The sequence below is a fragment of the Melanotaenia boesemani genome, chromosome 4 (assembly GCF_017639745.1).
Source record: "Melanotaenia boesemani isolate fMelBoe1 chromosome 4, fMelBoe1.pri, whole genome shotgun sequence".
Lineage (NCBI taxonomy): Eukaryota > Metazoa > Chordata > Actinopteri > Atheriniformes > Melanotaeniidae > Melanotaenia > Melanotaenia boesemani.
The window spans coordinates 21,791,319-21,817,600 of record NC_055685.1 but is presented as its reverse complement, the minus strand read 5'-3'; the positions used below and the strand labels follow the sequence as shown (position 1 = coordinate 21,817,600).

At 38.6% G+C, this 26,282-nt stretch overlaps 4 protein-coding genes across 5 annotated transcripts; 3 read left to right on the top strand and 1 right to left on the bottom strand.

Moving 5' to 3' along the window:
- Positions 1-84: 84 nt before the first annotated feature.
- On the top strand, positions 85-6,627 carry abcg2b (ATP-binding cassette, sub-family G (WHITE), member 2b). The gene is made up of 15 exons (XM_041982296.1): positions 85-259; positions 456-515; positions 609-726; positions 842-997; positions 1,796-1,953; positions 2,195-2,346; positions 2,816-2,908; positions 3,393-3,544; positions 3,804-3,955; positions 4,350-4,439; positions 4,856-4,980; positions 5,714-5,868; positions 6,086-6,175; positions 6,289-6,341; positions 6,419-6,627. The coding sequence occupies exons 1-15, from the start codon at positions 111-113 to the stop codon at positions 6,564-6,566; spliced, it is 1,851 nt and encodes a 616-aa protein (XP_041838230.1). The 5' UTR covers positions 85-110; the 3' UTR covers positions 6,567-6,627.
- A 2,493-nt stretch (positions 6,628-9,120) lies between these two features.
- Positions 9,121-10,839, bottom strand: LOC121637937 (lipopolysaccharide-induced tumor necrosis factor-alpha factor homolog). 2 transcript variants are annotated; one of them, XM_041982294.1, is made up of 4 exons: positions 10,194-10,839; positions 9,999-10,094; positions 9,502-9,676; positions 9,121-9,414 (listed from the first exon to the last, which is right to left on the bottom strand). In XM_041982294.1, exons 1-4 carry the CDS (start codon positions 10,249-10,251, stop codon positions 9,297-9,299), a joined length of 447 nt encoding a protein of 148 aa, XP_041838228.1. In that variant the 5' UTR covers positions 10,252-10,839; the 3' UTR covers positions 9,121-9,296. The 2 variants fall into 2 exon arrangements, with proteins under 2 accessions (XP_041838228.1, XP_041838229.1); XM_041982295.1 differs by having other exon boundaries at positions 9,999-10,091.
- Positions 10,840-10,995: 156 nt separating this feature from the next.
- On the top strand, positions 10,996-18,109 carry arpc1a (actin related protein 2/3 complex, subunit 1A). Its single transcript, XM_041982290.1, has 11 exons — positions 10,996-11,243; positions 11,911-12,004; positions 12,294-12,398; positions 13,772-13,994; positions 14,822-14,929; positions 15,042-15,145; positions 15,250-15,358; positions 15,744-15,819; positions 15,904-16,097; positions 17,101-17,191; positions 17,285-18,109. Exons 2-11 carry the CDS (start codon positions 11,941-11,943, stop codon positions 17,321-17,323), a joined length of 1,113 nt encoding a protein of 370 aa, XP_041838224.1. The 5' UTR covers positions 10,996-11,243; positions 11,911-11,940; the 3' UTR covers positions 17,324-18,109.
- Positions 18,110-20,238: 2,129 nt separating this feature from the next.
- Positions 20,239-25,172, top strand: arpc1b (actin related protein 2/3 complex, subunit 1B). The gene is made up of 10 exons (XM_041982289.1): positions 20,239-20,396; positions 20,842-20,986; positions 21,706-21,810; positions 22,948-23,170; positions 23,272-23,379; positions 23,555-23,788; positions 23,873-23,948; positions 24,098-24,297; positions 24,575-24,665; positions 24,754-25,172. The coding sequence occupies exons 2-10, from the start codon at positions 20,923-20,925 to the stop codon at positions 24,790-24,792; spliced, it is 1,140 nt and encodes a 379-aa protein (XP_041838223.1). The 5' UTR covers positions 20,239-20,396; positions 20,842-20,922; the 3' UTR covers positions 24,793-25,172.
- Positions 25,173-26,282: the final 1,110 nt, after the last annotated feature.

Genomic DNA, 26,282 nt, shown 5'->3' with positions numbered 1-26,282 from the left:
TTACTTTCTGTCTCAGCTGTCTTTCTGTCAGCCTGCACATGTCTCTGTGAACTCCAGAAAGCATCTCACTTTTACTTCCACCAGCGCTGGTGACACTGCAGTGTTTGAAGATGGGCAAGGAGCAGGTCATTACTGATTTTGAGGAGTATTTCCAGGAACGAGGACCAACTGTTACATTTAGCAACTTGCATTACTGTGTTCAAGAGACAAGGTTCTGCCGCAAAACAGGCCCAGAGAAACACATCCTCAAAGATGTCAGGTAGGATATGATACCCACCTATGAGAGTGTTAATGTGTGCAGTCAAACTATTAATTACAGTAAACTATTTTGTGGTGATTAAATTATAGTAGAAATAGCTATTATATTATATTATATTATATTTTTTCAAGATTATATTGAAAAAACTGTATCATGGAAAATGAAAAATAAAAATGAGTTTTAATGGCTGTTTTAGTGGCATAATGAAACCAGGGATGAATGCAATCATGGGGGCCACAGGAAGCGGTAAAACATCGTAAGAAACATAATCGTTTACGTATTAATATAAAAACTTTGATGTGCACCACCTGCACAGTAAATGAAGATGAGTTTTTAACTCTCTTCACAGACTGCTGGATGTAATCGCAGGAAGAAAAGACCCTGCTGGGCTACTCCAGGGACGGGTCTTAGTCAATGGCAAGGCTGTCACATCTGAACTCAGGCTTAGCTCTGCCTATGTGGTTCAGGTAAACAAACACATATTTATTTTCTATAACATGTTTTCCTTCTAAATGTTTTTTTTTTGCAACATTAATCTTGCCTTGTTTTTCCTTTATCTTTTCTTTTTTTTTTTTTTTTTAGGATGATATCCTGATGGGCACTTTAACCGTGAAAGAGAACCTTCTATTTAGTGCCAACCTGCGCCTCAACCCAAAGTATCACTCCTCCACCGATAAGGAGGACAGAGTAAATGCCATCATCCAGGACTTAGGCCTTACAGACTGTGCTGACACTAATGTGAGGATCGTTATGCACCACATTGCAAAACAGATTTTCCCTCAAACATCTCTAATGGAAACAATATTATTATGTCTTAAATGTTGCAGAGGTAAAATTCTGGAGCAAGTGTCCTCATTCACCAATATTTAGAAATTTGATGCAGCACAAAAAAATAGTTGGGTTAGAGGCATTTTTGTTGTTGTGTTTCAATAACCTTTCTTAATTACGAATTTTAATTGTTCGAATTGAAGCTATTTTAAAATGTTATAAATCTACGCTCATTCTTGCTGAACAGAAGATTTCAGCAACTTGGCAGTCCATGGTTATCGTTGTCTGATTATCCGCTTCACAACGTGCCATATATTTTCAATAGGAGACAGATCTGGACTGCAGACAGGTCTGACAAGCGTACACACTCTGTGTCTATGAAGCCACTGTGATTAACAGCAAGCCATGCAGAATGAGGTCTGGCATTGCCCTGCTGAAATAGCCACAGGTGTCACAGGAAAAAGTGTTGCATTGAGAGTAGCTTATGCTGTTTACATATACACAACAAAGCTAGATAAAACAAAGGTGCAACAGTCCAGTGTTGAATGAACAATGTTTAAAACGGCAGAGATCAGCATGGGCTGGCTCTGAGAGGTCAGACTTAAATAGTTTTAAAGTGCAATAACCAATGCTCGGCTGGCTGGCTGTCATCAAAGACATTGCGTTAGGAGCTGCCTTCTTTGCCCTACTAAAAAAACATTTAGTTACAGGAGTATCATGTTAATGCCACTCTTATAGAAGTGAGTTGTTATACATGCGTGTGTCCAGATTGGCACTGAGTTTCTGCGGGGTGTATCGGGAGGGGAGAGGAAGAGGTGCAGCATTGGGATGGAACTCATCACTTCTCCCTCACTGCTGTTTCTGGATGAGCCAACTACTGGACTGGACTCTAACACAGCAAACTGCATCATTGGTCTTCTGCACAAGTATGGCTAAATTGATTACACATTAACAACATATACGCACACATAAGATACAAGTAATACTCTCAAGCACATTGCATAATGCTAAAATTAGCTGGTAAATTGCAAGCAGCATGTTGTGCTGTTCACTGTCAACTTTAATTAATATCTACACGAGGCAAACATAAGTGCTGCCAAGCAAACAATCTTTTTTTTCCATCTCCTATCTTTGTTACTATGTAAAAATGTTCAAACGTGTGTCCAGGCTGTCCAGAAGAGGTAAGACTGTGATCTTCTCCATTCACCAACCACGCTACTCCATCTTCAAACAGTTTGACCACCTGACTCTGATGCACAAAGGCGAGGTAGTGTATGCAGGAGCAGCTGGTTATGCATTGGAGTACTTCACAGATCTTGGTATGTAATGTGTGCATTTTTCTGGTTGTTTTGAAAGGCCCTGGAGCTTGACCAAGAACTGATTACTGAATACTTAGATACTTAATAAAAATATGGTATTGAAAGACCACATTACAGCTTACCCTATGGGTGTCTCAGGTTGGTCGGTCCTCAAGAGCCACTATCCTGCATGTTTTGGATTTTCTTGCTTGACAACAAGCTGTTGAGGAGAGCCATTAAATTTGAATTAGGTGTGTTGGAGCAGGGAGACATCTAAAACCTGCAGGACTGCGGCCCTCGAGGGTCGGAGCTGGGCACCCCAAGCCAAGATAATAAGCTATCACATGGGCCGCAGTGGAGCTACTGCTTTTTGTCCCTGTTTCTAATATGAAAATAAACTGGATGGGGCATTGCTTTTTGTCACTAATTGAATGCCATGTCCAGGAGGACTCTTTTCAGAAAGTCTGGTAAAGATGTGTGTATTGGACAGGATTCCAAATTGAGGCTTTCAACAACCCTGCTGACTTCTTCATGGACATCACAAATGGAGAAGCAACATCAACAGCAGAATCGTTGGCTGGAGGTAATTCTGTTTTAAGGGTTCAACTGAAGCTGAACGTATGTTTTTTTAATGGTTTGTGAATAAGAAACATTCTGCAAAGTCTCTGCTTTGAGTTAAAATATATACAGTAAAATGCCAAGTGACAAAGATAAAAGCTCTGTGGTTTAGTCTTAAATTCAAATTTGTGCAATTTGTTTTAGGTTGGAACAAACAGGCAATTAATGTAAAAGAAAGTTCTTATTGTGTGAAAAATGCCTTCTTGCCACAATGAATGTCTCTGCTGGTTTACAGAATGAAAAATAATTCCAGTAATATATATAATGTTCTTACATATTTAACATTGTCAGACTGTTATTTTTTTTTATACATTTTTCATAGTTGATGTACATGTGATGTTATCACCAACCCTGCTTAATGTGTGATGGCTGTTATAAAAAGAAACATTCATTGTATCTCCTGTCCTCATCTCTCCTTAACATGGTTCTGGTGTATGATTGCCCTAAAGTGGATTGTAACAACTCCCTGGCAATGAAATATCACCAGTCCCGTCTGTACCAGAATGTGATAGAAGAGTTGGACCATGTCAACCAGAGCATTGCTGAAATGGTCATAGCTGAAGAAGAAGCAGTGGACTATGCCACCTCTTTTCTCTATCAAGTGAGCAAACTTGTTGAGAAATACATTAGAACTTTACTTTTTTCTTTTTTTTTTTTATTAAAAATTATTTATCAACTGAGGGAATCAAAATCAGAGTTGTTCTAACTCAATGATTAACAGAAACAGATGAGTTTGTTATGTCACGGTGTTTAAAGATTGTGTAAACCATCTGTTATCTCAGTATGCTTGATTGCCTTCTAATTGAACCCAGTAATTGTGGCCATAAAAGCATTGATCATTCTTCTCATGTGTGAGACAGATGCGTGTGGTGTGTGGCAGGACAGTGCTGAACATTCTGAGGAATCCACAGACCTCTTATGCCCAGTTGGCTCTCAACATCTTCTTTGCAATTCTGGTGGGACTCATTTACTACCAGATGCCCTTGACATTGCCTGAGGCTTTGCAGAATAGGTACGCATAACTTGAAACATGACAGCCAACTCAATGTTGCAGCACAGTTTTTCTTTAAATGTAATGGTTTCATTTACTGTTTCAAAACATTTTAAAAGTGTATAACAATCATTACTACCTCACAGTTTCTTGGCTTTCAATGTGATGCTATTACACATTGGACATGTGGGCAAAAGTATTTTTTCATGTCAGACTTTGCTGACAAAAACTATTAACAAAAACATTTTACTAATTCAGTGGATTCAGTTTCAATTCAAGATATAGAATGAACAAATAAAAAGCCACCACATCAGGATGAGAGAATAACTTGTGTCATTCTCAAGTTTATACAGTACCCACAGGTCAGATTGACAACTGATAATCCAACCATTATCTCTTTCTATCTCCATAACAGGAGTGGAGCCTTTTTCTTCCTTATCATCAACATGGTGTTTGGGAATCTTTCTGCTGTTGAACTCTTTATCAATGAAAGGGCTATCTTTATGTGAGTGAGACTTTAAGTTTATATATGCACTCTTGAGGTGCATTGAAAGTATTTGATTTTTCCTCCTGTTTCTTAATGTTAAAAGGCCAAAACCAGCAATGTATTAGTCTGTCTTCCAGTCCTATTCTCCAATCCCATTTGTTCTTAAAGAGGCTCTAAATCTTAAACCATGAGCCATGTTCTGTTGTTGTAGTTGTGTTTTCTCGGAAAGATTGAATTATTTTTATTATTTTGATTAGGATGTTGTCTTATTTTTGGCACATTGTCTACTCTACTCTAAATTCTTAACCACTATCCATGTTCATCTTAATGAGGAAAAATAATACCCTGTACAATAGTTTGGCTCAGTGGTGCATCTGAAATTGCAAATATAAAATATAAATTTATGTGAGACTGCATGTTCATGTTTGTTGCAGCCATGAGAACTCCAGTGGCTACTACCGTACCTCCGTCTACTTCCTGTCTAAGATCTTTGCTGATCTCCTCCCCAACCGCATGATCCCAATCTTTGTATTTTCAGCCATCGCCTACTATATGATGGGTAACATGCCTTCAAGAAACAAATGTGCACAAAAAAACATGTTGTATCAGAAATTGACGACATGCAGAGAGGAGCAGGTGTTGGTATTTTCATATTCTTTAAAGAACTATCATTTAAGTTTAAGTTTAGGTTATTTGCCATTTGTAGGAGGACACCACATTGGAAAAAACAGTTGCAAGGAACCTAAAGTGCATTGTCACATTTAACAGACAAAACAAACATACAACCACAAGCCTACGAATACAACACATAGACACATCCTAAAACGCATAATACAAAGAACAATAAAATCACTAAATCAATAAAAAACACTGTATAAAACACTATATAAATAAATAGCAGTAAAAATAACTAAAACAGTAAAATGCATGTCTGAGGCATTTCAGAGTTCGTTGTTCAAAGTCATGACAGCTTGTGGAAAAAAACTTTTAAAATGATGAGATGTAGTGCATTTGATAGCTTGATATAGTTTCCCTGAGGGAAAGAGGTTTACTATTTACTATTATCTGGAATTAATATAGAGGTCTCAGAATCAATAAAGTGCTATTGCAAGTTTTCCTCATGATTTACAACTAAAAAGTAGCAAATGAAGAGGTAAATAATAAAACTGTACAAGCTTAACTGTGTATCATGGAGTTATCTGATTCCATGTGTATGTCACACTGATTTATGTATCCACTGCTGGATTATATTAATATGTCCTCCTGTTTCCACCTGCTTACCATCACTTCAGGGTTGAAACCTGCCTTTGAAGCCTTCCTCTGCTTTGCTCTGACCATGTCTATGGTCAGCCTGGCAGGAGTTGGACTTGCTTTTCTCGTCTCAGCGAGTGTATCTACATTTGCGATGGCTAACATCCTCATTGCTCTACCCTTTGTGTTTATGATGGTGAGATGCCAAAACAGACACGCACGCATGCACACACATACACACACATACACACACACTCCCAACTCATCTAAAACTTGGACAGTTGATGAAGACCACTTCATGTCAGTTTCCAACACATTGGGCACATCAGTTAGGGCAAAACAGGTTGCTTTAAGAAGTGTAACAGAATTTCCCTGGTTATCACCTACCTTACCTCTTCCCTTTCCTGATCTAGGTCTTTGGTGGATTCCTTGTCAATCTAAATGCCATGCTGAACTGGCTCTCTTGGCTGAAATGGATCAGTATTTTCAGATATGGACTGAATGTAAGATACAGAAAACATAGAATGCAAAGCAAAGATTGCTTTTGAGCATAAATTTAACCTGCCTTTGTCTGAAGTGACGATATTGTTCAGCAAGACCTCTTTGTATCCTCTAGGCCGTCAACATCAATGAGATGAAAGGACAGTTGTTCTTAAGCAACACTACAATGTGAGTGTGATTTCATAATTAGATTTAAAACACAGTAAGACTCTCTTGATATTAAGTGCCTTTTCTCTGTGCGGCAGTATCCCAGGGGAGCTGTTTCTGAGAAGCATGGACATCGACTACTCTGTGTGGGGCTTCTGGCAGAACCAAGTGGCTCTACTGGGAATCATTGTTGTCTGCATGGTCCTGGCCTATGTGCAGCTGAGACGAATCAACCGCTGGAAATGATGCCTGCCCATTTGTTTGTGTATCTATCATGCACTGTACAATATGTCTTTATTCTATTTATTTAACAGAAAAATTATAGAGCTGATGTTTTAAATGTTTGCACTACATAAGGTTTTCCTGTCATTATTTGTTATGTAAAATGTAGATATTCGCTGCACACGTGAAATTTCTGACTCATTGACACACTCGCTCTAAACACACGTGTTGTAACATTTGACTCCCAGAGTGATAAGCTTCTTAGTGTACTTGGTTTGAGCACGAGGGAGTAAATAACAAGAAGAAAGCCAGCCTCTTAGATCTTATAAAGCTACTTACATTTAGTGAGTAAACATTAGCTGCTTAAAAAAATGTATATAATCCAGATTTTAGAATAGAACTTTGTCATTGCAACTTAAAATGTAATGAAATTACATTAACAAAAAAATCTCTTCCATTGAAAATTAAGTTAATGTAAAAAGTTTTTTTCTTTTTTTGCCTTACAGAAACAGCTAAAAAAATGTATTCAAATTTTTGAGAAATTATGCGACTTATCCTAAATATATTGATTACTATGTGAAATTTAAGTATGGACATAGTCATTGTCTAATATACAATCTGCACTCAAAGCAGTTTCTCTTTAATTTTACACAAGTATTTTTGATTATTAAAAGGAAAGTCATCTTTTTCTGCTGACATAGCACATAGAGTACTCTGAACCCCCAATTCAGTCTGATACTCCGATTAGGATTGGATTAATAAAGTATTTTTTCCATTTCCATATTTTTGTAGCTTTTTATTCGACATTATGTGATATGTAAAACACAAAAACGTTGTCATTGGTCTTTGGAGAATTTTATAATTTCATGAAATGCTAATTTCCATGACACGTCTAATTTTGTACATATTTTTACAGAGGCTTTGTTCTAATCTGTCCATTTGTCCTGTTGCCAGCAACGCCAATAACAGAGATTTTATATCATGGACACCAAAAACTACTCATAAGAGCTAAGTTTTAAGTAAATAAAACTGCTTATATTTTACTCTAAAATGAAATGGTAAATAGCCAGCACTGTGATTAATAATTTCACCTTTAGAAACTTTTTACACTGCTTGCACTCCTGTTCAAGCTGTTCCCCACTGTCACTGGTGCGTTCTCCAGCCCACGGAGCCACTCAGTGCATTTTAGCACCACACGCTCGTCCACACCATAGTCCTCTTCTTCGTATTCCACATCATCATACTTATGTTTCTCATTCAGAAGTGAGATTTTTACAATGGAACTTATGTCTCCCGGTTCAGCATCAGCATTTATTTTAGTAACGACTCTGCTGTTCAACATGTTGTTTCTTTGATTAGATGGCTGGTGTCTTTTAGAGACATTTTCCCGCCTGCGTCTAGAATCTGTGGATGCTCCACTTCCAGCATGTCTGGCAGCTGAACGTTGATGCCTCTCACTGTTCCTCCGCTGCAACAACAGAACAGCCTCAGGTGTGAGTGTCAGTGTGAAACGAGCCTGTTCTTGATCCTGCTTTGTCTTCGCTGGTTCACTCTTTGCAGAAGTCTGGCTGCCGTGTTTGCGCTGCTGTGTCTTAGACAGCGATTCTCCTGAGCTGGAAGTAGGGAAGCTGTCCGTTTGTGAGGAAGGCATCAAGCGGCCCCTTCTCTTTGCATGCAGCTCTGCTGCAGACACTCCTTTGGCTGTTGGTAGATGACTCTTGGGTTGACTCTTTTTCCCCAGCTGCTTCAGGTTTAAAGTCAGTCGCTCTGTGACTGAGTTGCCTTTGTCTTCTCTTGGAACTTTAGTTTTGGTCATAATGTTAGCAGATGAAGTATTGTTGATAGCTCTCTCCTTCCCAGTCAGTCCAGACATGGAGCGTGTAATTGATACTGGTGGGATGAATGGCATTTTGGCAACACAAAGAAACAAATAGGAGATGAGGTCAGTTTTGCAGCTGAAGTGCTGGAAGAAAAAAGAGGAGGGTTCCAAGAAGGAAACCAGTTTACTGAGGCAAGCAGGATCCTCTGATGCATCCTCAGCCATGCAGGGTTCAGCGGACAGCTAGTGCATTGCTGCTTGGATCAACCAAAACTCACCTACCTCAGACAGAAGACATCCTGACGTTTTATACCAGAGAAGCATTGAGGGGCGTGGTATGGGATGCTTCAAAAAGGCATGCATGGCCTCAGAGAAAGAGTACAGTATAAAGGCTGTAGCACCATGTCAAATGCTCATTACTCAGAGGCTCAAAGATCTAAAATAAACCTACACTTGTAATCCTCCAGTCTGATCAGTGAGGGCACGTTTACTACACACAGTACAAGAGCACATGCAGGCTTTAATCCAAGGTGTTTTTTTACTCAACAGTGGTAGTGTCAATGTCTGTAGAAAACAAGGGCATCTGAAGCATCGATATAAATGTTAATATTTAAAATCACCCCCCTATCCCCCACCCCCATTGCTAGCTTAATTCCATGCAATGTTACATTACATTTTAATTCATCTTCATCAAAAGAGAAAAAAAAGACTTGCAAGTATATTTTTTATTCTTTTACAAGTATTAAAGTATTTTTCCACTATATTTCTTATTAAAAAAGTTGGCCCAGAAAACATTTATTGAATACTTTGTTTCTAAATATGCCTAAAAATTGGTTAAAAGTTTCATAATTCTACATGAAAGGAACTTATATATTATATATTACTAAACATATAAATCTGTCTCAAAGGCATGTATCTTACTACTACAATGTATTTCATTTACAGCATGCCTTTTTATGTATATGAAGGACCCGATGACAAAGAGGACATGAGTGGTAGGCATCCTTAAACTGGTTTACAAAAAATGGAATCAGGCAACAGCCCAAAATCAACCTGCAAGACAGAATTTACACAGTTATATATTAATAAGATTAAAATTTGAGACGACCAGATTTAGGTGTGTAAATGCATCTTTCTTACCCACACAACAGAAACACAAGACACATGAGCCAAGCATAGGTCCCTACTTGGAAGGTGACTTCGGTGGTGACCTGAGTTTGACAGGTGGTGCATGTTGTCAGTGCTGGAGAGCGCAACAACTCAGTTTCATAGCTCACAAACTTTGGTCTGGGAGTGCATGAAGGAGTAGCAGTCACTACAGGGATGGCAAAAGGAAACAGAAATTAACACTTACATTGAAATCAGTAACTTGGTAATTAAACATCAAGCAGCAGCCGTTTAATTACCTGGAAATTCCCTTCTAGATATTAGGAACCATTAGAGAAAAATGTCATTTCTGTCAAACAAAGAGTTAAACAACCTCTAGAATTAAAAGCTAATGTGTAGGCCACACAATACAAGTTCATATTCAAAATGGACAAAGAACTCTGTAACCCAACTAACAATTGTGAACAAGGAATATATGACATACAGGCCTATTCTACATTCTCATTATGGAGGTAAATATTAGTACATACCTGACAGAGGAGAGGGGAAGGGAGGTGGTGGTGGCAGAGGGCTGTAAGGTGAGTGGATTTGGCTGATTCTCACATCTTGCCATGTCCTAGTTCCTTCTGAAGGAAAATGGATACACAGTGACGTATCTTCAACTTAACTTGGGCCTGGAAAACTCATTAACAAGTGCTTTGTTTGAAAAAACAAAACATTTTTACCTGATAATAAAAATGATGGAGGTGTAGGAAATGACTCGTCCACTTTTGATGACTCCATTTAACAAACTTGATAAAGTACCACAGAAAAAGAAAAAATTGTGTTGTGATGCTTGAACACAGCAGCAGTGCAAGTGAAACTTTACCAGGTGAGATTGATTGAAATCACTTCTGATTTGGTTAAAAGGTCTATTACCCATGATTCAATGGCACCGTAGTTTTTCAAAGCTGTTTTTTTCCCTACTGTGTGAAGGAATAAAAACGATTATATATTGACTACAACCATTTGTTTACAAATTTTTCAACTGAGGAATTTATTAGTCTAAATTATTTCGACTAATAAATAAATAAATACTCTTAATGTAATCAAATAAGATGTGAAAGAAGGTAAAATTATAATAAAATAAAATAAAAACAACACAATACTGTAAATCTGCCAACACAGTAGAGCTGTATTTTCCCCTTACCCATGTGATTGGTATACAATATAAGCACCTTTTTTATCCTATTCATTTTATTATTTTAGTTGGAAATTGTACTAAATCCACCCTCTTCTGTAAAACCAGCTGATATTAGTTAAATATCGCACTCTTGGTTGTACTATTCGAAATATCTCTATGCTAAAGACCAATTTTTTTCACTTGGAAGAAATAAATGACAATAATGAAAGAGCCCTGGGATGTTGTGTGACCTGTAAAACCACTTTGGATGTTTCTGCTTGAACCGCTAGAGGAGCTCTTTCATACTCGTAGTATCTGGTGTAAAAGACATCGACGTGAACGGAGTTATTCTGTTGAATGTAATAGCTAGCGAGACGATGCTAAGCTAGCTGTCAGCCAGGTATCCACGGGTTTTGATGCTGAGCTAGCTACCGGATGCTCCCGATCGTATCCTGTTGGCCGTCTTGACATTCCCTCAACGTTCCTGGACGAATTCGTGTCGACTGACCAGAGTCCGCGAATTCAGGTCCATTCCTGATCTAACCTTTCCCCGTTAGCGTGCCCTAGCTCGCCGGCTAACGAGAGTGTATACTCTGAGAACCGGACTGACGAGGTAAGTTAGCCTACAGGCTAGCAGAATGTAATGATGAAGAAAAGCATTTCCTCCGAGGAAACACCGGGGTCCGAAAAAGAGAGCGAAGGCCTTCTGGTAAACATGTATAGGAGCAGATCAGTATATTCTTAATAAGTCCATTCTGGCTGCCAGGGCCTCTGGACACCATTCAATTCTAAGCTAACAGTTTGACTAATGTGTAAGTAACGTTAAGCTACGTTTAGCTAATGTTAACGATTCGCCGAGTGAAGCATCCAACCCGGTCGGGGCAATGTTACAGTAGCCTAATCTTACCAGGTCAGCATCTGTTCGTAAAACTGTTTTGTTATCTTATAATAATAAATCTTGACTCTAGTAAAAGTTGGCTAACGTTATAGTGACTGCATTGTGTTAAATAATATACATAGGCGAATAGAGACAGCCGCTCGGTGCATGGACAGATTTGGGTTTGGCCGGTGAAACCAAGCTAACTGCTATCAAGTGTAACCCGAGTAACGTGGCATTAAAGTTGTCAGTGAACAATTTGTCCCTATGGAGAAGTCTCCAGACATTTTATGTTCACAGTCTGTAATGTGTGGTGTGTGAGTGGTGCCAGAGGCAAAGTTCAGCTCAACTGTTTGCTCAGGGTTTGTTGTCACTCATTAAGTTTTACTGTGTGGCTTTGCAGAGTTGCACTTAAGGACCACACCCAGACGAGATGTCCCTTCATCAGTTTCTGTTGGAACCTATCACCTGCCACGCATGGAACCGCGACAGGACACGTGAGGCTCAAATATCTTTGTCTTGATTAAGAATGTAATCTTGAACACTACACCCTGGTTAAATTAAACGATTGCCAGAGCTACTTTCACTTTTAAGAGGTAAAAACACAAAATCATGTCCAAGGAAGTGTTTAAACATATCACTAAAGGAAATGTGTACCTGCAAGATTTGTTAAAACATGCAATTGAGTCACCATTCTGGGGGTTTGGCATGTACTGGAAACTGGTTTAGCTAGTCTGTTATCTGCATGTCTATGGTGTTAACCTACTGTGTTTTTTTTGCATTAAGAAATTGCCATCAGTCCAAATAACCACGAAGTTCATATCTACAAGAAGAGCGGCAACCAGTGGGTGAAGACTCATGAGCTGAAGGAGCACAATGGACACATAACAGGTATGCAGGCTTTTTTGTTTTTGGTGAATATATGTTTCTGTTTTAAATAGTCACAGGAATGTAAATTGTTGCATTTAATTGCTTTATGGTGACTTTTTTAAAGAAATGTTAAAAACAGGGTTAAAACACAAGATACACAATACAAGTGATTTAAAATTTTTAATCAGGTTAATTACAGCTTACAAATATAATTACCATTAATCACCATTTGCGACTATGCCTGAAATCTTTCTGTTTTTTACTATATTGTATCAACAGACAGCAAACCAACACTTATTTGGGTTTTTCTCTGCTTTTTTTTTACATTAAATGATCACTGTAGTTGTAATAATCAGTTAAATATTACATAAAATGAAGACCTTAAAAATTATATCTCATTTGTGCCAACCTTTTCATAGTCATTGCCCCTGCCTGGCCCCCATCTAAACTTTAAGACCCACCCCTGCATATCTGAAATATAAATCCTTTCTACCACCTGTCAACTACTTTATTAGAGAGGAGAGCTCCCCTGATTTATACCCCACAAGCTGTTTATAATTTCTCTCTCTACATTCATGGCCCCTAAATGATCAGACCTGTCTTTCCAACATCTGCACAGCACCAGTGATTTACAGAAGATGTCCCCCTTTTTCCGTGAAAGTGACATGATCCTGATTGACACAAGACTGATAAATGTTGGCTACTTTAGCTAGAGCGTCCAAAAACAATAATTTTTGGTAAATATGTGCCAGTGTGAAATGCAAACTTCTAGTTTACTACTGCTAAGCCTCAAGAGAGACGGTACTAGCGACAGAAAAGCCAACCAGCTGATCACCGACACCCGTTATGATTCACAACAGGAGAGGGAGGGGGGAGAGGAAACTACATGAAAAGTTTTTGGGGTTTTTTTAAATGTCGGGAAAGTGCTGGTGGTGAACCCTCTCGCCAGTAAAGTGTGAGTGTTAATCTCCCACATCTCCCACGAGTGTGAATCCCTCAGATCCATGCATATAGCCAATCAACTCACGTTTTCCATTTTGCCTGTAGAGACCTCCATGTCCATCATTAATGATGGATGTTGCTCATGCGTTAAATGTATGAAAGTTTTAACGCAATTAATTACATAAATTAGTTGCCGCCGTTAAGGTGTTATTTTTGACAGCCTTTACACACACACACATATATACATACATACGTACATGGACACCTTTTTTATTTGTGTCAAAAGAAGACATTCCCACATGTCAAAAGGTGTATATAGCAAGAGATTAAAAGTAATCATCTTTATCACATATTTATCACTTATAGCACAACTAATAAGTAAAATAATTCTTAGTACTGGTAGTTACTAAGTTTAATTTTGTAAACATTTTTGCTTTGTTGTTGTGTTGCAGGTATTGACTGGGCTCCCAAAAGTGACCGTATAGTAACATGTGGAGCAGACCGGAATGCTTATGTGTGGTCCCAGAAGGAGGGGGTATGGAAGCCCACACTGGTCATCCTCAGGATCAACCGAGCAGCCACCTTCGTCAAGTGGTCTCCACTGGAGAACAAGTTTGCTGTTGGAAGTGGTGCCCGACTCATCTCTGTCTGCTATTTCGAGTCTGAGAATGACTGGTGAGATTATTATGACAAATATAAATGTATTTGATTCATGTAATTCTGTCCATTTAAATGAATGTGATTAAATAGACTACTAATATTTTGTTTGTGGGCTAGAATATGTGTTGCTGTTTTTTTGTGCTAGTTATAATCTCATTTCTACTTTTTTTTTTTTATTTTTTAAACAATGTTCCACTCACGTTGCCGATGTTTAAGAATACTTGTGAGGTTTGTCTGGGTTTGGAAGGAAAGACAAGACAAACCAACATTCACTTTAAAATTAATTCAATACCCAGACACAAACATGGATGTGCACATCAACCCACAAAATTATTATAAAACATTCAAAATGGTGCCATGTATAGTTCTTTAAAAAATAATAGGTTACATCAATAGGAACACCCCTTTTAAAGTATCTACATATGGTACATGTCATGCCACCTGCTGTATAAAAGCATTTGGACACTCACCTTTCTGGTTTAAATACCTAATGGGAAAACACTAATAAAGGAAGACATGAACAGACGTGGTAACTCCAGTCTCAGTAAATACTTTTACATTAAACTGTCAATGTAACAACCTTTTTATGTTACTGAATGTTGTTACTTGCTGGTGTACACCACATAACATGACTGCTTCACATGTTTACGCTACACAGGTGCTAACAGTAACATATGAAATGGTGCACAGTCCCAGAAACACAACACACTCTAAGTTACACAATTCCATAAGCCAATCAGCTGGAAAAATAAAATAAAAAGCTCATTCTTCTGTGTGCAGCCTATTTTTTAGAAGACACAGTCTACACCATGACATTACTGAGCGTTTTTCATGTGTTTCAGGTGGGTAAGCAAGCACATTAAGAAGCCGATCCGCTCCACCATCCTCAGTCTGGACTGGCATCCTAACAATGTCCTATTGGCTGCTGGCTCATGCGACTTCAAATGCAGGTAATATTTGTGTAAAATAAGAAGTCCTCATAACATTCCCGATAAGTAACTAGCTGAAGGTTTGGTGACTTTAATTTGTTTTGGCCTTTCCCTCACTCTCGCGTGCCTCCAGGGTGTTCTCAGCCTACATAAAGGAGGTGGAAGAGAAACCAGGCCCCACACCCTGGGGCAGCAAGATGCCATTTGGGGCTGTGCTAGCAGAATTTGGAGGAGCAGGTCTGCATAAATGTCAGAAAATATTCTTTCATGTGACTTACAATCACTTTTGAAATAACCCACATATGTTTCTTTTTCTTTTTCCTATGCATCATATATCTTAGGTGGAGGGGGTTGGGTCCACTCCGTCTCCTTCTCAGCTTCTGGTAACCGTCTGGCTTGGGTCAGCCATGACAGCACCGTTACTGTGGTAGACAGCTCTAAGACTGCCAGGTATGTTTATTTCTACACTTTTTAATAGTTCCAGTACGGAAGATTAAAGGTTGGAATATAAAAATTAAAGCTATTTTGCTCTCTTAAAATTGGGGTAAAATGTTTAGCTGGTGTTAGCTTTACTAGACTTCAGAGTTTTCTAGTTTTAGTGAAGAAAAGCAACTTAAAAGAACAATAATTGAAAAGTGATTGCTGTGAATACACAGAATAATACAGAAAGTTAAGCAGAACAAGATACATTGATTTAGTGACATGGGGGGGTAAGCAACAAACATAAAATCAGATTAAATATGTCCCTTTAAGCCAAACAGTTTCCAGCCCATTACTTCAAGTGCACCTAAAACTGAATAATTCTCATGTTGGTTGTTAATTTTTGTGTGTTTAGTCCTTCACAGCTGAAGACGGAGTACCTTCCTCTCCTCAGTGTCATTTTTGTTTCAGAGAACAGCCTAGTAGCTGCGGTAAGAATGAAACACACTGTTTGAAAAGTTTTTTATCCACATTTAAAATGTAAGTAATAAAGTCATATTTGTATCCGTTATCAGGGCCACGACTGTTGCCCAATGCTGTTCCGTTGTGATGATGGTGGAACGCTGACGTTTGTTTCAAAGCTTGACCTCCCCAAGCAGAGCATCCAGAGGAACATCTCTGCCATGGAGCGCTTCAGGAACATGGACAAGAGAGCCACCACTGAGGACCGCAACACAGCCCTGGACACACTGCACCAGAACAGCATCACGTAGGTCACATGGAAAGATCAGAGACTGTAAAAAATTTTTAGATTCAAGTCAAACGCCATCCTCTACATTTAGTAACTTGTTCAGTTTAATTACTTGTGCTTCCTGGTATGTATACTTGGGGGATTAGCCCTCTGTGTTTCAAGATCCTAACAATGCCCCTGGTGGTAATGAGTGTGATGGAGTCTCTTTTACAAAAAAAAAGTTATGTAACTACAGTACTTGCAGAAAATTAGCCTGGGAGAGAAGTTTCACGGTACAATTCACTAACTTTGTGTGAAATGAAGCAGGATAGTAAAGCTTTCACGACTTTCCTCCATCACCCCTGCTCAGGAAGAGCTTGGTACCCTGATGTGTTAAATGGACAAACAGGTTGAAACCTAGGTGAAGGTTAAGGCAAAAAGTACATGGCAAAGTAACAACACCACTCCTCCCAATTAACTACAGACTGAAAATTTAACAGAATTAAGAGGTTATCATTTTAAAATGTTGAGCCAAAATTCAAGTCTCCACCATGTAATTTGACACACATTTTTTATTTTTTTATTTTAAAAGGTGGATGCAGCAAAACAAAGAAATCCAAGCGCTACCACTTTGGTCCTACTAAAGAGGAGAGATTCCAGAAAGAAAACATTTATCCTGGCTGTAAAAGACTGTACATCTATAAGTTTACACACCATTGTTTAACTTTAGTCTGTGCACATTGAATGTGAAACAATTACCATCAGCAAAATAATTTATCCTATTACAGATGACAGTAACTAAACCACCAACCTCCACAGCAAGTTTTTGTAATTAACTTTTTTTTTTTTTATAAACCTGTACACAAAGACATTGTGGTGTTTTCCAGTGTGTTTGCTGAGTCATCGTACCGCTCATGGACCTACTGCAATTTAACGTAGAAGAAAGCTTTATAGAAATTATAAAGCAGAACTTGAATCACTCTTTACATTTGACCTATTATGTCTAAACTTTGTATACCTCTTATATCTGTCTGTTCCTTAGCCAAGTGTCTATCTATGAGGGGGACAAAAGGGATTGTCGCAAGTTCTGCACCACAGGCATTGATGGAGCGATGACCATTTGGGACTTCAAGGTAAAAATTCTTGCGTGACGATCTTTCTTAAAGCTTGATTTTGTCTTTCTCATGTCTCTCAGCGCCAATTCCCTTCTGTTTTTACCTTCTCAGAGTCTAGAAGCTTCTATCCAGGGCCTCCGCATCATGTGAAGAAATCTTATGAATGAAGAGACGCTGCAGCCTCACTTCTCCCTCCTGCCTCTCCCTTCCTCACCCCTCCTCCCGCTTTCTACCCCCCCCCCTCCTGCGACGCAGCCAGTAACATACATGACTCACCACCTTATCAAGTGTCTGCTGAAGCACTGATCAGACCATTACACACTCTTGTGGATGTGTATTTACATGCTCACACTAAACACATACACACACTATACACACTGAGCTGACGTGTGACATCACTGTTGATTTTTTTTTTCTTTCTTTCTTTTTTGTTTGTTTTTAAATGAAGGTTAACCAGGTGTCAAAGTAGGGAGGTCATCTGACACGTATTAAACTTGATGTGAAATGTGTGTTTTTATGTTCTCTAACCTCCTGTACCAAAAGTTGAACACTAAAAGGTGTGTTTTATCCAAAAATATCAGACTGTATTTCATCTCAGATCAACCTTAGCATGATCTCTGATTATCGGTATTATGCAGGTCAAAGGATGTGATATTTTCCTCACTGAAGGATAGTAAATGTTCTTCAGCAGGTAAAGTTATTGTTTAGATAAAGACCAGACATCATTGATATTCTGAGTACATGTTGCTGGTTGTCTGTTGAAACCTGTACAGAATCTGATGGTGGAGAGAGAACGCAGCAGTCTAAAGTCTGCAGAGTCTCGGCTTCCCAGTACTGGGCTCTGTAGCTACTACACTAAAACCATACAAGATGGAGGATTTCTATGTAACTGACCATGAGGTAGACATGAAATAAAGATGAAAAACATTTACACTACACATCTCACTTGACTGCCCTTTTTTCTTTGTTTATGTTCCTTTCCACCGTGGTTGGATAGTAAGGATTTGTCTCCTGAAATTAGATGTAAATAGGCCCCATGTGGAGTTAAGTGGAAAATGGTTGTTTCTGCTAGGTTTGGTTTCCGGAGTTAAATGTGTGTGTCCCAAGGCCCAATTTAATACTTTAAAATGTAGGCGTACTAGTTAAAAAGTGGAGAACTTAAGCTAAGTTCAGTCAGGAGTCTTCCATTTTCAGAACACTTCGAGCCACTGCTCTCCAAAAACAACATTGTTGATCTACAGTTTGCTAATGTAGCAGTATAACTATTTTAAACACATCTGGTTCTGCTAAAAAATTTGATAGAAGAATAAAGTTAATTTTGTGGAAATGTTAAAGGGCTTAATCCACTAGAAATATATTTAAAGGACCCTTAAGTGACCAGTTCATATGTGGAAACCATCAGCCTCCCAGGTTTTAAGCTGCTCTTGAAATCCCTCCAAACTAATATCTGCACAGATCAGAAACAAAATTTTTTATTTCCAGTTACGGCTGTCATCAGATTTTCATTATTGTGGCAAAAAGCATTCACAGTGTTTTTGGCCCATCAGTAGAACCTTATAAATTACATAATTCTATCAACAAATTCACCTTTGTTTTGTTGATTTTAGTTTTTTTTTATCCTATTGGTAGTTGAATGACTGAAAATATGAGGTGAAGAAACTTTAAATAACCCCAAATAGCAATTCAACCAGTTTTGTTGGGGGGGGACATTTTAAAGCAAAGCCATCATAATAAAGGATGTTATATGTGAGAAGATTTTTCCATGTGATCTATAACTGGCATATTCCATGTGGTGATGAATGGGATTTTTACAGGGGAGAATTGTCTTTATATCCAGTGAAAGTGCCACAACATTTTATAGGGATTATTAAGTTAAACCATCTTATAATAGTGGCACAGAAACTACTGTCTTATTTTTTTTTTCAATGTGTGGTACATATATAAATTCGCGGCTGTATGTTAATTATACACACATCACAAATAAGCACATCCTTCTCTTAAATTTTTTAATACAGAAACACATAAAAGGAGCCATGTGCAGGATGCAGGGACATCTTGTGGCAAAGTTTAGGACCGAAACAAAATAAATATTTATTCCATTTTAAACTCACCCCCCTCTGCTTCCACTTGAAGAGACAGTGGTGGCTGCTAGTTATGTGTTTATGTAAAAATCTACAGCTGGTGGCTACTCATCACTCCAAGGAGGATGACTCAGAATGTGTATATATAAATGACTTTCTTATTCAATTATTGATGTTGTTCTATAATGACTAGTAGGCTCTGATAGTTCCAGGTTCAATATGTGCAATAAGGTAATTTTAAAAAGGTTTCTAATAAACATTAAACCAGTCCGGCCTTCAACTTGTTTCAGCTTTTTCATTGTGTATTTGAGTTTGACAGCCCTGTATTACAGTAACTGGAGATCTTTACAATAACATAATGATGCTCTTCAACGTTGCTTTTAATTGATTATTGTCATAATAATCAATTAAACCAAGGTCACTGGCTGTAAGAAACAACTTTGTGCGCCATCTCTTGAGGGTTAAGCCTCCACCCCGCCCCGTCTTTAAGTTCTAGTGACGTCCCTGTCTGCTTCTAGTATCTATCTCAAAATAGAACAAAAGCAGGAGCAAATGACCCCACCCTTTCCTCCCCCTCTATGTTTTAGTTTTCCAGCCTCTTTAACTTGTTCCTCTTAGAAGTAACCATGCGTTACTCCCCCTTTCTTTAAGTCTTTCATGCTTTTTTTCTGCTTCCCCTCTCAGTCTCGACCTCCTCCTTTCAGCATAACATTGCATTGTATTTATGCTCCTCCCTCTCTTCCTTCTTTTACTAGCTCACTGTCTTCTCATTTTCTAAAAAGCAACAATAAAGCAATAATAATAATATTATAAATAAAACAGTAATAAAATGTATCTCATTTGCTTATATTTCACAAAATCATATAGTCTTTTTTTTTCTCTCTCTCTCCAGTTGAAGCACAAAACTTCCTGTATGTCAGACGGTACCCTCCTCCACTCCCCCCCCCCCCCAAACTTCTCCTCCCTTTCTTCAGCTTAGTACCTCTCTTCCTGAACTCACTCTGTCGTTGGCGTTCGCGTTGACTGGCCAGAGTCCGCGAGCTGAACACTCATTTGATCCACCACTTTCCTCTGCCTTTTTTCTTTTTTTTCTCTCCCATCTCTGCAGATATTCACCCATTCATTTCTATCCTGCACTCTGGGTAAGTAGCCTAGAAATTTTTTCCCAGTTGACTGAGTATGTTTAGACTTATCATATCTACACACCCACATGCACACTTTGTAAGGATAGTGCAGGAAAATAAACAACTCAAAGCTTTTCTGTCCTCACTCAGTGCAAAGTAATGTGGATGTTATGTAATTTTTGTTTGAGAATTCTTACTTGATTGTGTTAGCTTGCTCCAACTACTGAGTGTAGTTGTGTTTGGGATTTGTTACCCTTGACCTGCATAGTTTTTGACATGCCTGTGAAAGTCTGGATTTCATTAACACAACCTGAGCAAGATAAGTTCAGTGTGTCTCCCATCACATAGTTAAGCTTCTCTAATGCTGTGATGCTGTAAATATCTCTGTTAATCATTAACATCTTCATCTTTTTCTTCTTGCTTCCTCATTCACATGAGCACATTTTAACTTCTGTTTTTCTAGACTTGACTGTTAATCTCCCAGCCCATCGGCCCCTGGTTTCTTCTCCCCACTTCCTGATCTGATTCTGACATCTGATTGGCCATGGCATACCATAGCTTCCTGCTGGAACCAATTAGCTGCCATGCCTGGAACAAAGATCGGTCCCGTAAGTCTGTCCTCCCACTCTGATTGGTCACTCCAGATAAGGTGTCCCATCTTATAAATATAGATGCTTGAACTGAGATCACTGTCTAAAGAACAACTTGTGTTATAGGCAGAAGTTTTTTTCCCAGGTGGGAGAAGGTATTTCCTGTTTCCTGTAACAGCGAGGACGGTGTCTATCTGCCTTTCTGGGCATCTTAACTCCTCCGTTAGCTAGAGGAAACCAATGCCTTATTTGGCCTTTTTTTGATCAGCCCTTTGGTTTCTGGGTAAAGCGGATGTAAGACATCTGTGGTTGACTCAGAGTTGTTTTAGTTTTACTCACTTTGCAAGGCCTGAAAATTTGTGTTGATTCATCTCAAGAGCAAAACTGCAGCACCCACGCTGCTGTTAAACAAACACTCCTCCTAACTAAGCTGTGGACTAAAACCTGTGGGGTTTGCGGAAGATTGTGTAAAGAAAGGTTCCTGTATTTGCACACTGTCTATTTAAAGATACCATGTGTCCGTGTGCTGCCCGCAGGCACATACATGCTGTGTTTCTCTAGCATTAGCACCCAGTCAGCTGTTCTGTTCCAGTCCACTGATCATAAACTTCTCCTGTCACTCACGTTGTACTTTGTCCGCTCACTGATGAGTTTCCCATTTATACAAAATGTTTCACTGTTCTCATCGGTTTCTGTGATGTTGTAGCAGAGCATTTAACCGTGTGTTTGTGCTCTAGAGATCGCCCTGTGCCCCAACAACCATGAAGTCCACATCTACAAGAAAGATGGGACCAAGTGGACCAAAATCCATGAGCTGAAAGAGCACAATGGGCAGGTGACAGGTGAGACACACTTGAGTTGTCACAAATTCTTGTTAGCAAGTTTGGGAAATCAAGGGAAATTCAAGATTTTGTCAAATTCTTCAGGTTTCTCTTCTGTGCCATATAAGACATCATTAAGTCAATGCTCTATCCACCAATCAGTGTTGACAAAAAATAGTTCAAGTAAATTGAAATGCTTTTTCTGGCATTTTGTGTTTAAACCTTTACGTCCTGTGCCTAGTTTTCGGTCTGCTTGAAATTTTCATACTCATAACGAAATTACTATCTCTGTTACCACCAGGTCTATTTAAATACTTGTGGAGTTACAGTAAAAAGAACAATTGTGAGATTTGTTAAGATGTGTAGATATCAGTTGGTGAAGAATAAATTAAGATGGCACATAGCACAAATGAAAAAAAGTTTCAGGCTCCCCGAAAAAATAAACACTTTTGGACTGAACGTGAATGATGCAGAGCTGTAGCTCTAAATCGCTATCAAACCATAGTACAATATGTGAACATTATCTCTGCTAAGATCAATTCTGATTAAGTTAAGCAGAGCAAAACTGAGATAGTTTTAATGCAGAAAATTCAATCAAGGTCTTCAAAATGGTCATTTGGCACAGTTTGGCACCATCTGTTCTCAAAGTCTCTCAGTTGTGTGACCTCAAGTTTTTATAAGGTTAATCTTTTCGTGTCCATGATTATTGCGTCATACCTAATAAACAAATTGTTTCAAGGAAAACATCTGTATTTTGGGTTCATCTACTTAATTTCCTGTTGCCTTTCTTGAAAGAGTTACATATGAGGATTTATCCCACTCTGAATAATGAACAAGGAGCTACTATTAGCTGCCTGTTAGCCTAGCATCTTCACTTTGTACCACAGTCTTGATACAGAGAAAGATGCATTTTTAGCTCTAGTTTCTATTTCTTTCAGACCACTGCAGTTATTCTATTGTGATACAAAAAGGACTATTTTCATTAGTTATTAAAAATCTTTTCTGGATAAATAAAAGTTTCTGCTAAATGATTATATGTCATTTTTAGAAAATGGGGCAGAAACAAAGTGGAAATATAGTTCTGAAGTCTTAATGACCTAAATATTACACTTCTCTGCTAAATCAGAGTAGAATGTTAAGAGTTTCTTTTCCCTGCAGGTATTGACTGGGCTCCCGACAGTAACCGCATAGTCACCTGTGGAGCTGACCGTAATGCCTATGTGTGGACCCTGAAAGAGGGAACATGGAAGCCCACCCTGGTCATCCTTAGGATTAACCGTGCTGCTCGCTGTGTGAAATGGTCACCAAAAGAGAACAAGTTTGCTGTGGGCAGTGGCTCAAGGCTCATCTCCATCTGCTACTTTGAACAAGAAAATGACTGGTGAGGCTGCAGGGACTGCCCATCTCTGCTTTACGTGTCAGGAAACGTTTGATTATTAGGAACCACTGTGAAATTATAGCGTGAAATGTTTTTACATGCAGGTGGGTGTGTAAGCACATCAAGAAGCCGATCCGCTCTACCATCTTGAGTTTGGACTGGCATCCTAATAACGTCTTGCTGGCCGCTGGATCCTGTGACTTTAAATGCAGGTATATCCCTTTTGAAGTGACGCTTGAGACTCTACAAATCAAAGTCAAGAACAAAATACCCTACATCAAAAATGTATAATAAGGCTAACTATAGCACAGCCTTAACCCACAGAATATGATCACCTTATAGATCTTACACAGATTTTAATAACAGAAATGCAACTCTATTGCACAGGGTGTTTTCAGCCTACATAAAGGAGGTGGAGGAGAAGCCTGGCCCTACTCCTTGGGGCAGCAAGATGCCATTTGGTGAGGTGCTGTTTGAGTCTGGAGGATCTGCCACTCAGACTTCAGGGGGAGGAGGTGGTGGTTGGGTGCACAGTGTCTGTTTTTCACACTCTGGCAACCGCCTGGCCTGGACTTCCCATGACTCCACAGTGTCTGTTGCAGAGGGAGGCAAGACGGGCACGTAAGAAAGGGCGGGGCAGCATTTATCGTTGTGTTAGTTTGTGTTTAAGTGTCAGTCTGTGATCTTTTGTCATGATTTCCACAGCGTGAGCAGTCTGAGCTCCGAGACCCTTCCTCTACTGTGTGTTACCTTCATTACTGAGAACAGCATAGTAGCTGCTGTGAGTATTCAACACACTTGTTCTGAGCACATTCATAACTAATAACTCTTGACATGTCAAGAGTTGTCATAAAAACTCCCTTGTTATCCCAGACCATCTAAAATAAGTATCTGTTTGCTCCATCAACTTGTATATTTCTGTTTCTTCAGGGCCATGACTGTTACCCGGTGCTGTTTGTGTATGATGGCGCCAAAGGCACTTTGACATTTGGGGGCAAGCTGGATGTTCCCAAGCAGGCAGCTCAGAAGGGCATCAGTGCCAGGGAACGTTTCCAGAACCTGGACCGCCGGGCCTCAGAGAACCAGGGCACTGAAAAAGACCTGAACACGCTCCACAAGAACAGCATCAGGTCAGAAGGAAACAATTTATTGGAGAATGAGTAGTAGAGAAAAATACTGAGGGTAGTCAATGCACAGGGGGTAGAAATGACTGACCTGATCACAATAATAAAAGATAAAAACTGATTATCTGAGTGATTTGGACAAAGATTCCAGAGAATTAAAAAAAAAAAAATTAAAGCCTTTTCACAAATGTCCTGTGTGTTTTCCATAAATAATTCAGTAAACCTGGAAATGTCTCACATTATTACAATGCACAGGTTTGACTTGTCTAAAATAATATTTCAGCCAAATCTCTGTGCTGGAAGGAGGAAGAAACCAGTGTGGCAAATTCTGCACCACTGGCATGGATGGAGGGATGGGCATCTGGGATGTCAAGGTAACAAACACACATCAACCAATGCAGTTAGATTATCATAATTTAGTCTCAGTTGTGTGATTTCACATGTTTATTGGCATCTTTTCAGACTCTGGAGTCTGCTATGAAGGACCTGAAGATCGTGTGAGCTGAAGTTTATATTCCCATCACCAAACTGTGACTGCTTCTTGACTCATGAAGAAAACCGTTGCCTTCTTACACAAAGCTTCTTAGCTATATTCTTTTTTTTTAACATATATAAACAAGTTCAACGCTCAGACTTCAGGTCAAACAGAGTTTGAAATCCATATGAAGCTTTTTGCTGGGTCTGTTCATTTTTATAAAGAAGGGCTGACCTCAGGTCAGTAAATGGTACTTAGTGAGTTAGATTAGTACAGTCACAAAGAGCTAAGGCTGAGCTAAATTGCTTCAAGCAGCTATTTTATATTAGTCACAGTAAAAGACTGCAATACTTATTAAAAGCTTATGCTGGTCATAATATGCATTTAATAAATGACTGTTACAGAGCTCAACAGTGTGGTTTATTATAGAGGTGTATGTGTGTGTGGAAGTACACCAGTGTAACACTTACATACACTTCTTAAACGTACAAGTTATTAAGTGTCACTTTTCTACTATTTCTGACTTTGTCTGTGTTTTTGGTTGCCTTTTGTCTTGAATAGATAATATCCAACTTAGCCCTTGAAATACCACAGAAGGCTACTTTCAGTTAACAGCTAGCAATTTTGTTGCTGCTGTTTAACCTGTAAGACACAGCAAATTCATGGCCATAATCAGGATGAATTAAAAAATAAATAAATATTCTTACCCGTAATGGCAAGTATATAATCCACTGTCCTGATGTCTTCTTGGCATTGTGTTGGGAGTCCCTGTTATGTAAGACTTTATGTAAGTAAAATGTCCAATACTTTAGTCTAAAAGGAAATGTTATGTGTTCAACTCACTAAAAACCAAAATGCTGATTCTTCTTACTGGACTTGGCTTAAACACTGACAACAAACACTAAAATAAACTCAAGGTCAATCAAAATTAGCAGTAAAGTATTTAAAACTCAAATGTACTTACTCAAATGTAAGTCGCTTTGGATAAAAGCGTCTGCTTAATGACAGTAGAATAAAATGTTACATATATATATATATATATATATATATATATATATATATATATATATATATATATATATATATATATATATATATATATATATATATATAAATCTGGTCTTTCTAGGATCTCTAGAAACTGGTTTGAAGAAGAATAAATGGTCTAGAACAAAGACTAAACTCTTATGTTCTTCTGTCTTTACTAAGTAAACTCATCTTATTCCTTTGTTTTGTATCACCTGGTTTCCTGTTTCCTCCATCCTCCTGACTAATCTGAAAATTTCAGCAAAGCATCGTGAAGCAACACCCGATTGGTTAAATACACCCTGAGGAGTGAGGAAGTGTGCTGTTGCAGCTATGAGTAACCAGTTGCATCCTTTAAAACTAATGTATACAAAGCAATGAGGTGTGACATATTATTCTAAAGTGTAAAAGGTATCAAAATGAAATATATCATCAACATTGTCATTGTTCTTCTGACACAGGTAATGAAGTAAACTCAATGAACTGATGA